Source organism: Staurois parvus, unplaced genomic scaffold (assembly GCF_062004578.1).
Source record: "Staurois parvus isolate SC_StPar_1 unplaced genomic scaffold, SC_StPar_1.0 ptg000154l, whole genome shotgun sequence".
NCBI classification, from domain to species: domain Eukaryota; kingdom Metazoa; phylum Chordata; class Amphibia; order Anura; family Ranidae; genus Staurois; species Staurois parvus.
The window spans coordinates 5,077,397-5,098,999 of NW_028317950.1; the positions used below are offsets into that span (position 1 = coordinate 5,077,397).

The 21,603-nt window shown below is 42.0% G+C and overlaps 2 protein-coding genes across 3 annotated transcripts; one reads left to right on the forward strand and one right to left on the reverse strand.

The window, feature by feature from the left end:
• The first annotated feature begins 1,032 nt into the window (after positions 1-1,032).
• RNF229 (ring finger protein 229) lies at positions 1,033-16,713 on the forward strand. Of its 2 annotated transcripts, XM_089674950.1 has the most exons (4): positions 1,033-1,117; positions 7,298-11,288; positions 14,297-14,446; positions 15,195-16,713. In XM_089674950.1, exon 2 carries the CDS (start codon positions 7,301-7,303, stop codon positions 8,414-8,416), a length of 1,116 nt encoding a protein of 371 aa, XP_089531076.1. In that variant the 5' UTR covers positions 1,033-1,117; positions 7,298-7,300; the 3' UTR covers positions 8,417-11,288; positions 14,297-14,446; positions 15,195-16,713. The 2 variants fall into 2 exon arrangements, with proteins under 2 accessions (XP_089531076.1, XP_089531077.1); XM_089674951.1 differs by lacking the exon at positions 14,297-14,446.
• Positions 16,714-17,004: 291 nt separating this feature from the next.
• Positions 17,005-20,626, reverse strand: LOC149463438 (uncharacterized). The gene is made up of 2 exons (XM_089675336.1): positions 19,476-20,626; positions 17,005-17,316 (listed from the first exon to the last, which is right to left on the reverse strand). Exons 1-2 carry the CDS (start codon positions 20,048-20,050, stop codon positions 17,295-17,297), a joined length of 597 nt encoding a protein of 198 aa, XP_089531462.1. The 5' UTR covers positions 20,051-20,626; the 3' UTR covers positions 17,005-17,294.
• Between the last annotated feature and the right edge of the window lie 977 nt (positions 20,627-21,603).

Here is a 21,603-nt window from a genome sequence, read left to right on the forward strand (position 1 = left end):
GTAATCACCAGGTGCCAGCAGGTAATCACGGGCCAGGACCCGGGGATTGGCATTAGTGGCTGTGAATTCCGGCGCAGGTAGGGCGCGCACGTGGCTCACGCGTGCCACCTACTCGGAAATGCAAAATCACATATATACGTTATTTTGCGCACCCGTGCCGCCATGTAGCAGTATATCTGCTATACGGCGGTGGGTAAGCGGTTAAACCTAGAATAAGCAAGTGACCAACATGTGTTTTCTGTTCTCTTGATACAGATACAACAGCCTGCATCTTTGTCATATGTCGCACTCAGATCACCGATAATCCTATAACATGTGCATGCATACTGCCCAAATGTGATCCTGAGGCTCTCTGACTGAAACAACTGAACTTCAATGAATGAAAAGGGCAGGTCAAGGGCAGTAAGGCTCGGGAGAAAAGAAGGTCATCTTCCAGCCAGGAAACGGGGCTCTGTCTGCCTTGCTGCAGCTTCTAATGCACACTGTGAAAAGTGAAAATTGGAGTAAGGAATTTCTGGACAAAGGAGCCTATATCCTTGTACAAGACAGAAGGCTGGAGCTTTATGATGTTGTGCAGGTATCCCTAGAGTGGTGACAGAGGACTGCCTGAAGATAAATCATGGGTTAGGGTTTTTTTTTAATCTGGCCCACTGATTGGCACTGTTAATTTTTCTGAGTTTGTCACTGACACTTTTAATTGAACATTTTGATCTTCAGAGTGCATGTTATTTCCTCCATGTGCTGGCAGCATGACACAGATATATTACAACAGGTTATGCAATCTCTGTATAGGACCAAAAGTTAAAGACACTCATTACCATCTGAATGTGATGAGCAATTGAGATATTTAGGGTTACTTTTAGATCTGGTAAAATGTATATTGTATATACAGTATGTTCTACCCACACTCTCTGCTCTCTTCTGTATCAGCATTTTAAAGACTCTTATCAGAATGGTTGATCTGTTGCTGCTATTGGTTGGCAGCTTGTAGTAAAACTGGATGGACCGGTCTGGGTGCTGCGCTGGGGGCGAGAGAGCCTGTACAGCAGGCTAGTCTCATCTCAGCTGGGACTACTGAGCAGAGCTTCAGAACTGCAGAGAATGTGTGCTGGTCCAGGTAAGAGAGATTCACAGGATGGAGGTCTTCCTAAACTGCCATGCTTTCCTTTCACATAACCCAACAGCTCCCACAGGCCTTTAAGAGATTGTTTTCTACAGATCTCGGCTTAGAATTACAGGTCAAATCAAGAGTGTGCAGATATTTCAGTGTTAGTGATGTGCTTCTCTCTGCAGTTGGGAAAACATGGCCTGCAAAGCCCCGTGCACACTGAGCGTTTAGCATTTGGGTGCAGGTGGAGGGCAAAGATGCACCATCATGCCCCACAACCGGCAGCCTGTCAAACTCTATGAGAAGCTGAAAGCTGCAGGTACTTAAAATAGGGTAGTATATGCCCAGGGATGAATACTTGGAATGTTAGTAAACATTAATATTGCTAGGTGCACCTAGCAATGTGACAGACCCAACCGGGACAGAGTCTTTTGAAGGAGACTGCAGGCTAGCCTCTTGCCTACTGACTATGGGCCATGGCATTTGAGGAGACTCTATTCTTTGAGAGGTGTGTGCCAGGGGACCTTTTGGAGTAGTTTTACTTTGGATTCAAGTGCATATCTCCCCAAAACACATACCTCGCACAGAATAGAGCCCCTTCAAATGCCAGGGCCCGTAGGCAAGAGGCTAGCCTGCAGTCTCCTCCAAAACACCCTTTCCCAGTTGGGTCTGTCACAAGCCCGTGTGCCTTCTGGCCAGAGTTGCCACCTCATCTCTTTAAAACCAAACACATACAGGTCCTGTGGCTTATTAAACTCACCTAGTGCCTTATCTGCATTAAATTAGCCTCAGAACCTGTATAATTAATATGTGTTCGGTTTTAAATGGATGAGGTGGCAACCCTACCTCTGCTGCTGAACGCCAAGTATGCATGGGGCTTATGGTAAGCCTGTTGTGAGAGTAATATGTGGGGGTGCCACTGCTGATCCTTCTATGAAAATGCTGCTTGTCTAGCTGTTATGTTATACACAATTGGCTTCCATCTTCTATTATTGACCCAAAACATGTACACAGGAAAACTGGAAAAGACCACTAGAAATTTCAAAAGGAAAACTCAGCCATTGCCTCTTAGTAGGGCTCCTTTAAATCAAATGTATACTTTAGAATAGGGGTTGGCAACCTTTTCCACATTAAGGGGTTGATTTACTAAACCTGGAAAGTGCAAAAATGTGGTTCAGTTCTGTAAAGAAATCAATCAGCTTGCAGGTTTTATTGTCAAAGCTTAACTGAACAAGCTGAAGTTAAAAGCTGATTACAGATTCTGAGTGCAACCCCTAAGGGTCAATTTACAAATGATCAGTGTGCTAATGTACAATAGCAAGTTGTATTCATATAGCTTATTTACTATTTTTGCACTCATAGTTGCACTGCGAAATGGAAAGTTTAACTCATTAATTATTAACAGATGCATACACAAAGCATGTTCATATTAGGCTTCATGCACAATGTAGGTAGTGTTTGCTGTGTAAAGCATTTTGCATTAGTATTTAGCCGTGTTTTTCCACATTTGCGGTTTTTAGCGTTTTTTTTAAAAAAATAAATAAATAATTTTTTTGCTAAAAAAAATGCCCCAAAACACTTGTTTTCCACGTTTTACCTTTCTTTACTGTGTTTTTCCATGTTAACCAGCATTAGAGCGTTTTTACAGCTACAAAACTCCTCTGGTAACCCACTAGTTCTGGGGCTTTTTCCAGCCAAAAAAGCCCCTGCCAAAAAATGCTGATTAAAGCCTGTGTGTGCATGGACACATAGGATAGCATGCTGAGGAGTTTACTGGCTGTAGAAAAAAATGTCAAAAGCCAAGAAGCAGCTTTAAAAAAAATACAGTGTGCATGAGGACTTAAAGCGATTCTAAAGGTTAATTTTTTTTTTTTAATAACAAACATGCCTATTCTTACCTGCTGTGTGCAGTGGTTTTGCACAGAGCAGCCTGCATCCACCCCTTCTCGGGTCTCTCCACGGGCTCTCCTGGCTTCTTCTGTCTATCGGGTGCCCCCACAGCAAGCAGCTTGCTGTGGGGGCACCTGCTGCTCCGTATGTCCATTCCCACTTGGAGCCATGCCTTGGCTCCCACCCCCTCTCTCTCCTCATTGGCTGACTGGCTGTGATTGACAGCAGCAATTGCTGTCTCAGCCAATGAGGAGGCAGAGACTTGGGATAGCTAAGGCTGTCATTCACATCGCTGGATCACGATGAGGCTCAGGTAAGTATTGGGGTGGCTGGAGGCACTGCTGCACACAGAAGGTTTTTTACCTTCAAGCAAAGAATGCATGAAGGTAAAAAACCTTCAGCCTTTACAACCACTTTAACATTAACAGGTACTGAACAGTAAAACTGGACTCAAATCTAAAAGATTCAATACATATCACCAACCTAACACCAGCTAAAAATGTGCAGGGTCAGTCCATCTAAACTTTATACTTCTATCTTTAGCCCCCACTCAACTCTTTATCTTAAATTGGTAGTAAACAGTAGGAAAAAAAAAATCGCATCGCATACTAGCACGTTATGAAGGACTTACGTTAAGTCCTCATGCACACTGGACATTTTTACAGCGGCTGTTTTTGGCTTTTGATGTTTTTTCTACAGCCAGTAAACCCCCCAGCATGTTATCCTATGTGTCCATGCACACATAGACTGTAATCAATGTTTTTTGGAAGGGACGTTTTTGGGCTGGAAAAAAAAAAAACTGTGACCAGGGGACTAAAGATGGCTTGTAAAGTCCCACTAATCGAATACCTTCCCCCCATTCTTAAGCTAAGTAACCACACTGACAACAAATTGGAGTTAATAGCCCAAAAACGGCCTTTTATTACAACCATCAATAAATAACATTTTAAATAACAGAAAACACAGTATAAACATATGTTTTTTCAAGGTCCCAATAGGCATCAATAAAATGAATACCTGCGTCCTGCCTAACTAGGCCTCCAGCTGCAACATCACCGACTTGGAGACACCACTGCAGATACCCCCACCAGCACAACTGGAAGCCGTACCTCAGATGGGTTCCTACAAAGTACCTTTTCTTGTGCCCACATTAACCAAAGAGGACCTTGCACCCCGCCAGACGTCCCCCAGCACCAATATGGCACAACCACCACCAAGACAAACCATAAAACAACGGGCAGGCGGGAGGGAAGTTTGCCTCGTGAAAGCTCTCTTCAGACTGAAACCCCACTGCCACACCCTGTAAGACCACCCCTCGTAGCTCCACCCACTCCTTCCTTAAAACTATTTAGACTCCTCCTTATGTTATGTTACTCTGCCTCTCCCAACCCCCTTTAACCCCTGTCATGCCGGCCCTTCGTTCAGGTCTTCTTTCTTCTCACTCCGGGCCTTGCTGGACTAGTGGGTTTCTAGAGGAGCTTTTTAGCTGTAAAAATGCTCTAACGCTGAAAAACGTGGCAAAACGCAGTAAATCGCCACAAACCGGCGCTTTTGGACATTTATTTGACCCCCAAAATTTTTTTTTTCTGTAAAAAAAACGCTAAAAACCGCAAATGCGGAAAAACGCAGCTAAACGCTAATGCAAAAACATTTTTAACATGACTTTACATAGCTAACGTTACCAGCGTTATGAAAACATCCAGTGTGCATGGAGCCTTAATGAAGCACTCCAGTGCTGCGTTTTCACTGCTGCAGAGGTTTCCTTCTTTACCCGATCTTCCTTCTGGGTTCGCGAGCTCCAGCTGTCTGACAGGCTGGGCCACAATGACGTCGCTCCCGCACATGTGCGCGGGAGTCCCAGGCCACAGCACAGTACTCTGAAGGAATGACACGGGTATGCCATTCCTTCAGAGCGCATGCCCCGGCTGTAAAAAAGAGAGATTATCTCCTAAATGGTGCACTTTTGGAGATATTCGTTTTACCTACAGGTAAGCTTTATTATAAGCTTACCTGTAGGTAAATGTTAAAAAAATTAGTTTACTACCACTTTAACCATCACTATCTTAAATAATATGTAAACCCAACATTTAATATTCCTGATATGTGCCTGCTGTACCATGTACTTGTATGAAAAACTATCTTGTTCTCTTTGTATTGTTTCCTTTGTGTGAAATCCCTGGTGTTCTTGCTAGTCCCTCTGCTTCTCTATTAAAAAGTGACTACACTAGGCATGAGAACACAGCGTGGTCAGTTCTCTAGCTATGCTGAACTCAGTCTGCTCTCTTCCAATGATCAGACTTGTCCTGACAGGGGCCCATGCACAGTCTTTCATCGAGAAGCTCAGCGTCCTGCTGTTTCTCCTCCCCCAGCTCTTATGCAGCTGAGAACAGAGGGTATGTGATCACTTATAAAAAAGGGAAAAAAACATATTTATAATGTTTTTTATATCTATACACAAATGTCTTGCCTTTCATTTCTATTTTAAACTGAATGGGATATTTTACAAGGTAAGGGTTTACAATCACTTTAACGTAAGCTGGCCATAGATAGATCAAAATTCATCCAGTTCAGCAGGCATTTCAATCCATCTATGGTCGGTCCAATCCAAGAGCAGCTTATCAACTGCTCACAAACTGGCTTGCCGGAAAATTTTAGTTCGCTCAGTGATGCAGTCTATTTGTGTGTTCTGACAGAGAAGGAGTCCTGCTGACATCCACCTTGAATGCATAGATGGGGGAATGGGTTCAGAAACAAAACTGAGCCATGTATGGCCAACTTTACACCCCAGCTCTAACCTTGACCCTACCAGTTAAAGTTTTCCTTAAAAGTTTCCCAGTTGATCCTGTCATGAAGGTTCTTGTTCAGGCACTTTCTGGTATGGCATGACAGCTATGCTTCTCTGTTGTCACCTTGTCATATGCCCCACTGACAGTAAAAATATAAGCCCTGAGCCAGTTTAGCTACTCAGACAGTTTTAAATCTTTTGATATTGAAAGATTTAACCTGTTGTTGGCAGTTACCTTTTAAGGATAGAGCTACACAGGACTCTGAAAGCAAAATAATGGGCAAAACCTTCTTTACATGTCATTGCTGCTGATTTACTACCTTCTCTGAATATATTATCCATCTTTTGGTTCACTCAGTAGTTGTTTTGAAATAGCCTTATTCATTTTCAGATCAAACCGTTATTTATTTTTGATTTCCTATTTGTAAGACCAGTGGCTGCTATGCATCCTATTCCCCCAGCTACTGGTCTTGGCACATCCCTTCTATAGTTCTTTCTCCAGGAAGCAGTGATGTAATTCAGCCCCACTTGCAGTGGTGGGTGGACCGAGACTCTAGGACACATTCAGCATGTACAGGCCTAGTGTACCTGCCGACATTCACTGCAATTTCCTGTGGTTGATGGGAACTGTAGTTTCCTTTTACTGTAGAGAGAGAGGTGAGGATATGATGTAATCCCTGCTGTTACACCTCCTCCTTGGCAAAGCAGATGCTATTATCTTTTGAATTACAGAGATTAGGTCATGAAAATTCAGTTAGTATTTTCTCCTAAATGGTAAGTATTTTCAAAATGTTATTAACTGTTTAGTGTTTTGTGTAGAGGGGAGTACTAATGGGTGATTTTTTTGCCAATCCTAGAGTTCTTCTTTAAGCCACCCATATATGGATCAAAAGTTGGCTGGTTCAGCAGGAATCAGATGAGTTTCGATCCATGTGTGGGCACAGTGATTGTACAGAAATTGATCTACCGACTGATATCTGTGCAAATACCCTGTCAGATTTTTGCCTCTCAATCTGTGCCGCCAGCTATAGCTGGCAGCACTGATCTCTGTATTCTGACAGCAGGGAAGTCTCCTCGCTGTCGGAATACACCAGAAAAAAATTGATTCATATATGGGTTGCTTAGGTTGCACAACCTTTCTATTAAATTGCTAGTATTAAATCCTTATTACTAGCACTTGATTGCTAAAAGAGTGAAAACAATAGCTCTCTATAGAGAAAGCCACACATAGCCTGCAGTATTGACAATCTTGCATAATCACACATTGCTGCAGTTGTGTGTGACTGGTTGAAACAACATGCTACTTCATGTTAGTTATATAACTTACTCCATTAGGAAGTTTGTCTCATCTGTTTAGCAATCAATTGTTACTTTTAGTGACATCTTTGGCCCATGGTAGTCAACATAAGGACAAATTGTTTTTTTAAGTGCTCGTGAAGAAAAAAAAAATGATTGCCTACTTATATGTATCTAAACAGAAAAGATTTTTATTTAGTAACAAGCTTGTCTTTTAGAGAATGGAACACCCAGTAATTATTTGTGAAGATCAGCATCCAGGTGACTCTTCTGAATCTGGTGAAATACATGGACTCACCACAAGCTCTGGAGAAAGAAATAAAGCAGTAGGACAGGACTTGGACTTCATAAAGGTCATAATTGTAGAGAACAACAACAATGGCAACAACCTCAAAACTCTACCTCTTGTTATCCCCGTTGATGAACAACTTGAGAATAGTCCTGAGAGAAAAATTATCACAAACAATATAAAAATGAATGTAATCAATGGTGCATGTAGGGATTTTTATGTCACCTCATCATTCACCAGTATGGACAGTTGCATAACCATACCTCAGAACTCAGAGAAAAAGTTTAAAGAAGGTCTCAGTACTCACCTAGGTCTAGGTCCCATTGATTTAACAAGTTCAGAAGATGCTGATCTTGATGATAAAGATGTTAACCTGACAGGAGAAGTAGGAGTTTATGATTTGCCAAGAACTTCTGGTGCTTGCAGTTCACAAGGAGATGTTCCAGAAAACTTTGCTGAATTTAACAAAGGCCTAGAGGTTGAGGAACTCCAAGAATCCTCCAAGTTTCTAATCAATGAGGACCATTTTGAGCGGGAATGCCCAATCTGCACAGAGTGCTATGACGCCAGTAGCCATAAACAGTCATTGCTCAATTGCAATCATGTATTTTGTGATAAATGTATAAAAACTATGGTCAGCAAAGCCAATGAGGCCAACCTTGGCAGGGTGACATGCCCACTTTGCCGACAGACATCCCCAATGATGGAGTGGGAGATCCGTAAGATGCAGGAGCAGATGTTGGACAGTGGTGGCATTTACATCCAGCAGGACTACGTGGTACCAGAGCCAATTGTCCGGAGACCTGGGCTATGTGGAGCTCTGGAGTACAGGTTCCAGAAACGGTTCCGAAATGGGCGTCTGATAGGTTTCCCACCCTGTATACGCCATCCGCAGGGATTGGTGGACCGGTTGGACAGGCTACAGCTCCGCTGTCGTTGCTTGTACCTTTGTGCACTGGTGGTTTTACTTTTTGCTGAGTTCTTTTGCTTTTTCTTACTTTTTGTGCCCATTGCTATTTTTATACTGTTGATTGCTTTTGGAAAATAGAAAAGTCTGCTTTGAAAGAAATCTGAATACTGTGCACAAACCAGTTTATATAACAACCTGGTTAAAATCTGAGTTTAACCTTTCTCTACTCTATTTACAATCAAAGAAAAAGGTTTAGGCTATTAATACACTTTAAATCCTAGTTTCCTCTTGTGATTTTTCATCCATGTCTCTCTGTCATCCAGCAGCATTGTTTATTCTGTTGTATTGGGTTATCCTTGCATACAACAGAAGTATGTACAGTAAGGATAGCAGGCATCCCATGGTCTTCAGTTCTATCTGATGTATAAACAAAGTGCTAAAAGACACAGGGGGAGTTTAAAAGTGGGACCATAATAGTCAGGAAACCATAGTGCTTATGGCTAGACAGTCTGTTTAGAGAGAACCTGCAAACATGTAGAATGAACAGAGCTGAATATCAATCAAAGAAGTCTATAGGGGCTGGATATTTATCACAGTAGTCTAAGAGGACTGGTTATCCTTCACAGGAGTCTGTATGGGCTTGTTATCCATCAAATCAGTCTATAGGGACTAGATGTCCATCAAAGGTGTTTCTAGAGGCTGGTTATCCATCACAGGAGTCTGTATAAGCTGGTATCCATCACAGGCAGCTTTAGGGGCTGGATATCCATCACATGAGTCTGTAGGAACTAGTTATCCATCTCATGAGTCTGTTGGGGTAGGATATCAATCACAGGAATTTGTAGCAGTTGGGTATCCATCATAGGAGTCTGTGGGGGCTAATTATCTATCACAGGAGTCTGTAGGGACTGGGTATCCATCACAGGAGTCTGTAGAGGTTAGTTATTGATCACAGCAGTCTGTAGAGGCTGGTTTCTGGATATCCATCAAAGGACTATGTAGACGCTGCATATCCATCACAGGAGTCTATGGGTGCTGGTTATCTGGTTATGTATCACAGCTGTGTGTAGGAGCTGATTACCCATCACATTGTGTAGAGGCTGGTTATTCTTCACTGGAGTCTGTGGGGCTGGTTATCCATCACAGGGGTCTGTAGGGGCTTGTTATTTACCACTGGAGACTGTGGGGCTGGATATCCATCACATGAGTCTGTAGGCGCACAACTGTTGCCCAAGGCAGGACCTCTCTGTTTGGATCCTCACTGATGTTACATAGAATATATGCTTTTTTTATCCTGATCTAGCTTACAATAATGTGACAATGTATAAATAAGCTTTTATTGGATAATTATATTCCTACTGATGATGGCAAAAAATGTGCGTGGCTGATTACTATACAGAGAAAAGCTGTCTCTTTGTCTCTGCTGCTTATATGCCATAAGCCTACTGTGCCTAATGGTAAATCCAGCCTTAAGAATGAGAGCTTTGCTTTTGCAGAGTTCACTGGCCACAATGTTGTTCCATATTGGCCCTGTGGCACGCATCTTTAAAAACAACTCACCAATGGCAGCTCCAATTTTTTTAGTTTGGCAGGTCCTCTTGTCTTAATGTTTTCCCTATTTTGCTATACAATGATAATGTCCTTAGACCGGTTTCAAAATACAGATATGGTCAATTCTGACCTTGCCAGACAATTGCAGTATGTAACTGTGTATGTGTTTGTAAGGATCTGATTGGGCACCATAAAAGGGACCAAACGAAGGTACATTTTGCACAGTGTTTGTTTTAGAAAGCAGGATATTAATATAAGTATGGATTAAAAATGGTGCTACTAACATGGCTAAAGTAGAACTACATCTGTAATGTTCCTTCTAGTGTTAGATATTAGGTAGGGGTTAGAACAGTTTTTTTTTCCCCAACCCATTATCACCCATTGAAAGACTTCCCCTCACCTCCTGTTTCTGAGACAACTGTAACATTTTGGATTCATTATCATTTTGCCTGGGATACAGCAATATACTGTAAACTTGACAGCGGTTTAACTCTTCACTATTTTGTCCAAAAGTAAAACCTTTGACTTCACATGCACTTTAAATATAGCTTTATGTTGCTACTGATTCAAAACTAACCTATTTGTTGGGAAAAATTACTTGTTTCAGAATGAAGCATTTATACTGTATGTGTTCAAGAACAATACTTGTCTGACACAAGCCACCAGATCAACCATTCTCCATGTTCTGTGGAGACCTAGCATTCCTCTAACTTGACTTTCTCAGCCCTGTTACCCCCAAGGGAACCTCTGCTAAATCAATCCCTAAAGGGTCAGTGAGGAAAATGCACCTTACACTAGATTTTAGTTAGGGGTATCAGTATAGGGGGCTAAATACAAATGCATGCCACACTTTTCAGATATTTATTTGTCACAGATGTTGAAAACCATTTATCATTTTCCTTCCACTTCACAATTATGTGACACTTTGTGTTGGTCTATCTCACATAAAATCCTAATAAAATACATTTACTTTTTTGGTTGTAACATGACAAAATGTGGAAAATTTCAAGGGGTATGAATACTTGTATTCCAGTTTCCTCCCACACCCCAGATACAAATTCCTGTTTTAGATGGTTTCTAGCCAAAGCTGAACCCTGCTTGGTGGTCTTTGCTGTCCTGACAAAGTAGAGTGTAAGGTCTCAGGGACCCTATATGCTGCAGGGACTCCACTTGTACAGTAGATACTCTTAATACTTTCCGATACACCATGTAATGTGCCCCTATGAAACATCTATTTTACAAGCTCTGTTTTATTCTGGACTGAATCATTTCTTATTTACAACATTTTTACATTGGTCCATAATGCTTTATGATGGAAGCAAGTAATTTGAACTGTCAGCCCTTAAAATGATGATATCCTGGAAAGCCGTTTCCAAATGAGATGCAAACGTTGCTCTCATAAGAAAAGAGGACTTTGGACCACTGAGCAACAGACCAGGTCTGTTTTTCTTTAACCCAGGTAAGACGCTTCTGACATTGTTTGTTGTTCAGGAGTGGCTTGACAAGAGAAATACGACATTTGAAGCCCATGTCCAGGATCCATCTGTGTGTGGTGGCTCTTGATACACTGACTCCAGCCTCAGTCCACTCCGCAACACTTTTGAATGGCCTTTTCCTGACAATCATCTCCAGGCTGCGGTCATCCCTGCTGCTTGTGCACCTTTTTCTTCCACACTTTTCCCTTCCACATAACTTTCTATTAATGTGCTTTGATACAGCACTTTGGAACATCCAACTTCTTTTGCAATTACCTTTTGAGGCTTTCCCTCCTTATGGAGGGTGTCAATGATGGTTTTCTGCACAACTGTCAGGTCAGCAGTCTTTCCCATGATTGTGAATCCTACTGAACCAGACTGAGAGACCATTTAAAGGCTCTGGAACCCTTTACAGGTGTTATGGCTTAATTAGCTGATTAGAGTGGGACACTTTGAGCCTAGAATATTGCACCTTTTCACAATATTCTAATTTTCTGAGATTGTGGGTTTGGGGTTTTCATGAGCTGTAAGCCATAATCATCACAATTATGACAAATCACGGCTTGAACGATCTTGCTTTGCATGTAATGAGTCTATCTCATATATTAGTTTCACCTTTTAAGTTGCATTACTGAAATAAATGAACTTTTGCACGATATTCTAATTTTTTGAGTTTCACCTGTATATACTGTACATTCACATCAGTCCCTAACCCTCAAAGGGCATACAATCTAAGGTCCCTAACTCACATTCATATATACACATACTAGGGCCAGTTTAGACAGGAGCCAATTAACCTACCAGCATGTCTTTGGAGTGTAAGAGGAAACTGGAGTAGTCAGAGGAAATCCACGCAGGCACAGGGAGAACATGCAAACTCCAGGCAGGTGGTGCCATGGTTGTGATTTGCACCAATGATCCTAGTACTGCCAGGAGAAAGTGCTAAGCCACTGTGCTGCCCCAAACATATGTTTGTATAACATATGTCTCAGCCTCAGAACACCAAGCAATGAGCTCTCTTTAGTGTACATGCAAAACATTCCATTGCACTGAAATATAGTATTTAAAAGATTTTTCTTTGTAAGTAATACTTAGGCTGGCCATACACTATACAATTTTCTGTCCAATTTCTGCCCAATTTCCTTTAGATTTACCTTTAACTATGTAGCACAAGAGCCTGCCTAATAGGATACAATTAAAAGTGTTGTTAGGTTTGACCTCCTATTATATGGTTTTTGGTAAATCTAAACCAAAAATCTCAAGAACATTGTATAATGTATGGCCAGCCTAAGGCTGGCCATACATTATACAATTTCCTGTTGAATTTCTGCCCAATTTCCTTTAAATTTACCTTTAACTATGTAGTGCAAGGGCCTGCTTAATTGGATACAATTGAAAATCATGTTTAGGTTTGAACTCATAGGGTTTGCACTACACAATTGAAGGAAAATGGGCAGAAATTGTAAGAAATTTTAAGAAAATTGTATATTGTATGGCCAGCCGTACTTTTAGATGAACAGCAATAAGGAGGTTTAGTGGAAATGATCAAAACTAGAGCAGCTGGGTATGGAAACTAATCAGCTTCTGTCTTCAGCTTGTTCAGTTAAGGTTTGAAAATGCAAGATAGAAGATGATTGATTGCCATGCATGGCTGCTCTAGTCTTGATAAATTTCCCCCATATGTTTTATGGCAACTAACAAATCTATCTAAATTTATATCTTACACTTGATTTCATAGGGGTTCCTAGTACAATTTAGCTGATGTATAGCTTATGGGAATAATAAACAGGAGAGTTGCATGTATTACTATTTCTATTGTGAAGCATAATAAAACAGTCAGAGGGTTTAACTTTACACCCTTCTATTCCAAACTAACAATAAAAAGTTTGAATTTACACTTTAAAAGCACTTTTAATTTACTACTGCTTCGCCAAGCATCTACAGTCATATGAAAATGTACAGTATGTACTCTACAAGGAAATTTCTGACATTTTTTACATATTGAACAGGCAGAAATTAAATCTAGTTTCAAACAGTGCTCACAGATAAAGTTGATATACTTAAAAAAAAGAAAATGTTGTCTTCTCAATTACTTATTCAACAAAAATGTCAACAGATGTAATGGTGTGCTGTGGGTAAAGGGAGTATACCCCTGGTATCAGAAGCTGGTATTGTCCCCTGTAGCAGACATTTTCTATAACTGCCCACCAGCCTCTAACATTTGGCTAAAAGTTTCTTCAGTTCCAAGATGTTTATGGGTTTCCTTGCACGTATGCCAGTTTCAAAATCCCTCTAGAAAAATTTCAGTAGGAATCAAATTTGTGCTTTGACTAGGCCCTCTACGGCATGAGGATTCTGGAAGCAGCTGTGGAAGATGTCTCTGGAAGGGGCTAGAGGTCTCTCCATGAGGCTTGGGACTTTGCAGAGACACGTCAGGAGAATGGAGGGCACTGTGGGAGTTTGGGCAGCACTGTGGAGGTTGAAGGCTCTCAGGGGGCTTGGGAGGACAGTGAGAGGTTGAGGAGCACTGTGGCTCACTATGGGAGGCTGGGTGACAGTATGGGAACTAGGAAGCACTGTGGCAGGATAGGGAATCTACAGCTGGCTTTAGGCCCCAAAGGGAGGAGGCTGCAGCCCAGTGGTTGATTACCACTGTTATAGTTGACTCAATGACTGTGAGCTGTCCAGGCCCTAAACAGCAAAGCAACCCCAAACCATAATATCTCCACCACCATGCATTACAGTTAGTATGAACATCTGCTCTTGAAACACTGCCTGGTTTTTTGCAAACATGTGTACTGTTACCGAGACCAAACAACTCTATCTTCAACTGATCAGTCAATAGCACATTGTTCCTGAAGGCCTGGTCTTTGTCTATATGTTGAAAGGCATACTGTAATCTAGCTTTATTATTATTTTTGGACAGCAAAGCCTTTTTATTAACACACTTTTCATGCAGGTTGAAATTGGAACAATCTCTTTCTGATTGTAGATGCATGCACTTTCATCCAAAATGGCCTCTAATGCCTGCGTGTATTTTGGAGTATCCTGCACCCTCATCCATCTGCCCATCTATAGGCAGGTGCTTACAAGTTGTAGTGAAGAACAAAAACAAAGCGGACCAACCTTCCACATTACCTCAGTAAGCAATTGGTAAATGTATTGATTTAAGAAATATTCTCACAAAAGTAGCAATATAAAAGGCATATAGAATCCAAAATTGAAGCACTGGATTAAGAGACACATGCAAATCCCATCGAGAAGGGAGACTCTCAGGGTAAAGATGACGCGTTTCGAAGGAGGGGGCCCTTCTTCTTCAGTGCTAACCAGACTGAGATTGAACTCCTCTATACATAGTACAGAGCTATGTGTGAGCCTTCCCATACGGGCAGGACAAACACATCATAAGAGGTGGGGCCAACGAAAAGCATAAATATAAATACAGATAAAAACATGCTAAAAACACGATACAATTGTGTGCGTATAACTGAGCAGTAAATAATTAATTCATTAGTTAGTTAGAATATGCCTGTCATTGATTGTATCCATAAATGCTAGGCAGAATATATATATAAAAAAGCAATGCCCGGTCCATGATTTCCATAAAACATAAAAATGGATAATAAAAGTGATAAAAGGACCGGAATTCAGTATTACCTTTAGATTGTGAATAAAGCAACAGGATCTCTTGCATAGTGGTTTACATTAAAACCATGTTAAAAAGGCCTTTAGAATGTCTCAGCAATGACTTTGGATTCTTTCTAAGGTGCTTACAAGTGTTGAGTTAGACAAGTTGTCCAGGCTGCCTAGATTGGAAGGGGTTAAGCCAGTCTTTGCCTTTTTCTGGGTATTTCTGAACTCTGCCCATCACCCTGTCTTTCTTTCAAAAGGGGGAAGGTTCTGCTCAGGGGCTCTCTGCCATGGCCTGCATGAGAAGTCGAGAGGCAAAGCCTGAAGATGTAACCACCAGCAATATACGAAGTACCCTCTAAGGAAGTTTGCCTGATCCCAGACTCTTCTACACTATGGTTTTTTTCTGGGCATTTCTGAGCTCTACCCATCACCCTGTCTTTCTATAAAAAGGGGGAAGGCTCTGCTCAGGGGCTCTCTGCCATGGCCTGCATGAGAAGTCGAGAGGCAAAGCCTGAAGATGTAACCACCAGCAATATACGAAGTACCCTCTAGGGAAGTTTGCCTGATCTCAGACTCTTCTACACTACTCTCACCTATGGGGAAGGTATGCATCGGGCATCCTGAATCTAGTTGGTTAGGGAAGAACTGTTATTGCACTGTTGGACTGTGATGCTGAGTATATTCAGTAAAGTTTAAATAACTGTTAAAAGCCTGGTTGAAGATATTGCATGGTGGTATATGATGTCAAAGAAAAGAACAGGGGCTGTTACAGACATGCAGGGTGAAAAGAAGGACATGTATTTGCTAAGGGTAACCAACCCAAAGGAATGAAATGGCAGCCAGACAGCAGACTACAGTACCGGCAGGGGTGACAGGTTCTCTGTATAGTGAGGGGATCGGTTCCCTGTTTGCCCCAGCAATCACAACCAAACCTGCATGAGACCTATGGACCTTCAAAGTGCCCCAGTTTCCTCCAGCCCAAGCACAGATTGCTAGTTAAGTTGGTTTATTGCCAAAGCTGACCCCTACATGGAAGTCTGAGCAATCATGACATGGTAGAGTGTAAGCTCTTTGGGGCCAGTTTGTGGATGGTACATTCATTGGATTTCAGTTTTTTCAAACATGGAAACTTACCATCACATGTGGCCATTACCTAGGGTGATCTGTTTGCAATGCTGAGGCAGAGTGCTGTGATGGCTTCAGGAAGCCATGTACAGTGGCCTGCCAGCCCCTCCCACCAATCATGATCTGCTTGCATTGTGTGGACAAGCACAGAGATCCATTGATGATGTCATTGTGACTTCAAAAACATTTACCTGAATCTTGGTGTTCTTTGTCTATTACTTCCAGATCAGTGCAGTAATGCAGTGCGAAACGTTTCCTCTGTGCAAGAGCTTTCTGTAGTATAGACCAGTCACTGCTGCTCTCTCTCCTTATGCAGGATTACTGGTCTTGTCTCCGCCCCCTCCTGTAGTTTTCTGCATGCAGCCTGCAGTGGGTGAAGCTGGCAAGTCTTTCCCACAGCTCTGCTCTTTGCATAGGTTAGTGTCACCCCGTCTACATTTAAAAGGGTTTTCAAAGGCTTTTGGAGCACACAAAGTGGACTTACATCATATGTGACTATTGAGTAATATATTTAAATGGAAATGTATATGTCCAGAGTTCAGCTTTAAAAATGTTATTAGCATGTTGATGAAGGCTGAAAGGAGGAACCATGGAAGACAAAATATAAGCAGACTAAACTTTCACTTTAAATAAAGAACTTGTATGCCTGAATCAGGTGCTTTTGTGACCCAAGTCCAACAATGATCTCATTCCCTCTCGAGGTGACAACACAAACAGTTTATCTTGCAGAAAACGTCTGTGAAATGTTGATAAGTTATCACAATAATGTCATTGCTGACTCACAAGGTTACTTTGTCCTTTATCAGAGCTAAGAGGACATGTCACTTCCAGGTGAAACGCAATTTGAGCATTGTACAGCCCTTTACATCAGTTCTTTTCATTAGTATTTGCTGCAAAGGAGCTGACAATCTAATATCCCCAACATAATCAGACACACCAAGGGCAGTTTGCTTGTCATTTATTCTAGTGGTGGGTTTTGGGGTATTGTGGAAGCTAATGAAGCAATTATTATGGAAAGTTCTCATTGCTGCAGCGAAGAGGTTAATAATCTTCACAGCGGACTTGCTGTTTGAGGGTACACTGAGCATCTCTGTGTGCAAAATGATTAGGAGAATAAAACCGGGGACAAAAACACATTTATTTTGGATTGCAAGCAGTTAGTATGTGAGACACATATGACACAGGGCATCTTGCCAGCGATCATTTGTACACATCTTCATCCGATCACCACGTCAGTGTCGTGAGAGGCGTTTCCTGTGCAATGATAACATTTTCAGAATCATACTCAATGATAACATCCCCCCCCCCCATACCTCCTAAAGAGCAGACACAAAGCAGCCATTAACCATCATTTATAGAAGTGCAACAACCAATCAGATTTCAGTTCACTAAAGTCAGATATGTGAAGGATAAATTCTGATTGGTTGTCATAGCACATTGCACCTTGCTTTTTAGCCTTTCGTTTTTTTTGTGTTTGACAGAGTGACATGGGTTAGAAGCTCTGTTTTTTTTATGTGTCTGTATATTTGTTGAAGAGATTGCCCTGTACTTCCTTTCAGGACAGGAGGTGATGGGGGCTCTCTCCAATGGGGACACAAACAATCCTAAACACATTTTTAGTTCTGACAATGTGTTTGTTTTTATCTGTACATTCCTGCCCCTGCTTCAACTAGTACCCTTATTATGGGTATGGGGGTCAGAGGACAGGAAGTGAGGGGAAATCTCCCCATAGGAGACATAGACAGAAACCTGGCTGAAATGGTTATTCTCCTCTACTATGTCCAAGCCTAATACAATTTTCATGGCTAGAGTAGATTTTACAGCTCTATCCTTCGTCACTGCACCCATAGATTGTTTCTTTCTGTAATTGGAGAAGCATATTAAAAAAGACATTCCCTATCATTATCCCTTTCCATTGCTCTCTCTTCTGCTGTCTATCCAGATAGTCTGTATTTATAGCCCCTTCCTCCCCCTCTCTCTGTTCCTCTCTCCATCTCTGGTGTTCTCTGTCAATATCTATTGCTATCCCTATCTGCTGTCTATCCTGCCAGTTTGTGTTTACAGCCCTACTCTCTCTCTCTCCCCCTTTCTCTCGTTTTCTCTCTCTTTCTCTCGTTCTCTCTCTCTCACTCTTTCTCTCATTCTCATTCTCTCCCTGTCTCACTCTCTCTTGTTCTCGCTCTCTCTCTCTCCCTCTTTCTCTTGCTCTCTCTTTCTCCCCTTCTCTCTCTCACTCTCTCATTCTCGTTCTCACTCTCTTGTTCTGTGAGTGAGAGAGAGAGCGAGAACAAGAGAGAGAGAGAGAACGAGAGAGTGAGAACGAGAATGAGAGAGTGAGAGAGAGAGAAGGGAAGAAAGAGAGAGCAAGAGAAAGAGTGAGAGAGGGAGAGAATGAGAATGAGAGGAACTCTCTCACTCTTTCTCTTGTTCTCGCTCTCTCTCTCTCGTTCTCTCTCTCTCTCTCTCTCGTTCTCTCTCTCTCTCTCTCACTCTTGTTCTCGTTCTCTCTCTCTCTCTCACTCTTGTTCTCGTTCTCTCTCTCTCTCTCTCTTGTTCTCGTTCTCTCACTCTCACACTTTTTCTCTTGTTCTCGTTCTCTCTCTTACTCTTTCTCTTGCTCTCTCTCTTTCTTTCTTTCTCTCTCTCTCTTTCTCTCCCTCTCTGTCACTCTTTCTCTCGTTCTCTCTCTCTCTCTCTTTCTCTCGTTCTCTCTCTCTCACTCTTTCTCTCGTTCTCTCTATCTTTCTCTCACTCTCTCTATCTTTCTCTCACTATCTGTCACTCTTTCTCTCGTTCTCTTTCTCTCGCTTCTTCTCTCTCTTTTTTCTCTGTCGCTATCTCTCTCTTTCTCTCTGTTGTCTATCCAGCAAGCATGTATATACTGTATAGTTTATTCCACCCCTCTCTCTGTTATATCTCTCTTTTCCTCCCTCTCTCTCCCTTTCTTTCTATCTGCTGTCTATCCAGCAAGTATGTATATATAGCCCCCCTTTCTCCCTCTCATTGACACTAGCTCACTAGCTCTCTCTTCTTCATTTCTCTCTCTTTCTCTTCTTCATTTCTCTCTCTTTCTCTTGTTCTTCCTCTCTTTCTCTCTCTCTCTCTCTCTCTCTCCCCCTCTCCCTCACTGTTCTCTTCCTCTCACTCTCCCTTTTGCTATCTCTCTCTTCCTCTCTGTCTCTTCCTTCTCTCTCTTTCCCTCACTTTCAACTGCTGTCTATCCAGCAAGTATGTATTTATAGTCCCTCTCTCATTCTCCCTGTTGCTATCTCTCGCTATCTATCTGCTGTCTACATTCATAATTTCCTCACCTTTCTCTTCCGGTCTCTCTGGTTATCTTTCTTTCTATCTGATGTCTACCTATCCAGTCTGTATTTATATTCTCTCCCGTCTCTACAATAGACACAACTCACCTGAGATAGCTCAGTGCTCTTCTCAGCCATGTTTTTCTCCTAGTAGGGCGAGATGCAGGAACTAGAGATGCTCCCCTGTTCTCCTTTTTTCCTTCTATCACAGTCCTATCACTGTTTACTTCCACGGGATCCTGAGTGGACATCTCCACATGTTCCACCTCCATCACTTCCACACTCACCCACTCACAGGTGTGGCATTGGGTGATATCAGCCTCTGGGCCAAAGGGAGCGTAGAGGGTGATGCTGCCACACATTGGGCAGGACGGGGTGGTTGGGTCGATAAAACCCAGAACATCTGTTTCCACCATCTCCTCTTCTGTAGATTCAAAGTAGCTCACCCTGGTGTTGATGGGCAGTGCTTGTATGCCATCCTTGCCAAAGACATCATTAAAAACTCTACAGATGGGGCACGGCACACTGTAGCCATTATCGGCCCCAAGCCTCTCCAGACAACTTTCGCAGAATGTGTGCATACAAACAGGCAAGATTCGAGGCTTAAAAGGTCCAAATGGCCTGTAGTCCTCCAGGCACACTGTACACCGCAAGACATCCTCTTCAACTTCAAACTGTGACATGATGCTGCCAAACCTAATCAGAAATTTTTACATCCAAATTCTTTTGACACTATTCCACCGTTTTGGTTTTTTTTTATATTTTATATTCAGTGTTGCATACTTGATCTGTATCTTCATTCAATTTCCCTTTCAATACGCACTCTAAAGTAATCAACAGCAAGCAAGCAGTGACACGTTAAAAAAAAAATTATCACGCTACTTTAAACTCAATTATTAGGGTGCCATCTTGTCAACAAAATATACCACAACTCCTTAAAAGTTTGTTGCAAGATTGTCTGGTCTGCCGCTTCCTGATGCCATTTCCAGTTCTCTTGGAGTCCGGCGGCGATAAGTGATCAAGGAACCATCCATTAAATTAACCACAACTTTAAACAACAAAACATTTGTGATCTCTGGTAAAATATATCCAGCTTGCTTGTAAAATTCAGCATTGTGTGCAGTACGCTGCCTCTGGTAATATGTAATGTTTTGAATGACTGCGATCAGTCAACTATCCAGCGTAAAAAAGAAGTTAAAACTACCAAATTTGACCATCTTCCCAACCATTCATCTTACTTAAAATTCACCATCGCTTGCTGTAGCTCCAGAGCTGTCTGATAGTTTTCCTTTATGTCACTGTTGTGTAATAGGTAGCTGTGTTCATTAACAATAGAAGAGGGGGATCACATAGCATTGTATTGGTTTCAAAAGAAACCGACTCCCTGATGAGCTGGGAGTTTCGCACAGGTGTTATAAAAACCTTTCTGTATACATGTAGCTATAATTATAAGATTAGATTCTACTTTCTGTCTACAGAGCTGACAGTCCATCTGTCACAGGACTGCCTGCAAGAGTAAAGCTTTTATCAAATGCACATTCTGAGCTGCTCTTTGAGTTTGTCTGAAAGGTACTGTGGCTGAGTCTTCCATATTTAGAATATTTATATTCTTGCTGTCCCATATTTTCATTGTCGTGTTTCATAGATTTGGATATCTGTGCTTGTTTCTCTTTGTATGTTGGGTATTGTATGTTGTATATGAGTGTCACGAATTGGGGTACAGAGGGAACAAGGATAAGGGAGGCTGAATGACTCGTAAGGTATCTCCGTCCCTTCTGTGCTCTCAGAAAGCAGCCAGCATTCTGGCAAATTATCAAGCGAGCACAACGTTCCCCAATCCGGATGCAAGACGCAAACAAAAACAACATATACACACAAGACACAACCATGTAGTACAAATCAGAAAAAACAGTGAGCACTGAAAGGTAGGAGCAGATGGCACTAGAGGTAGCAAACCCAACAACAAAAATTCAATAAAGATTGTGCAGCGCTGGCATTAAAGCGGAGTTCCACCTGTAAAAAAGCCCAAAAAAGTCAGCAGCTACAAAAACTGTAGCTGCTGACTCTTAAAATACATCCACTTACCTGTCCCTCGGTCTAGCGGTGTTCTCACCACCGCTGGTTTCACAGGCAGTCTTCTCTCCCTGGTGCCGTCATCTTCAGCATGGGCACCCGGTTGCGACAGCCTGCGGCTTTACAGCCGGGTGCCCACTGCGCATGCACGAGAAGCGCTGTG

Bases quoted from the DNA above. Each gene is read 5' to 3' on its own strand.
- LOC149463438 (XM_089675336.1), bottom strand. From the start codon at position 20,050: ATGTCACAGTTTGAAGTTGAAGAGGATGTCTTGCGGTGTACAGTGTGC. The intron at 17,317-19,475 runs GTGAGTTGTGTC...ATCATTGCACAG, and splicing joins AGAGCACTGAGCTATCTCAG to GAAACGCCTCTCACGACACT.
- RNF229 (XM_089674950.1), top strand. From the start codon at position 7,301: ATGGAACACCCAGTAATTATTTGTGAAGATCAGCATCCAGGTGACTCT.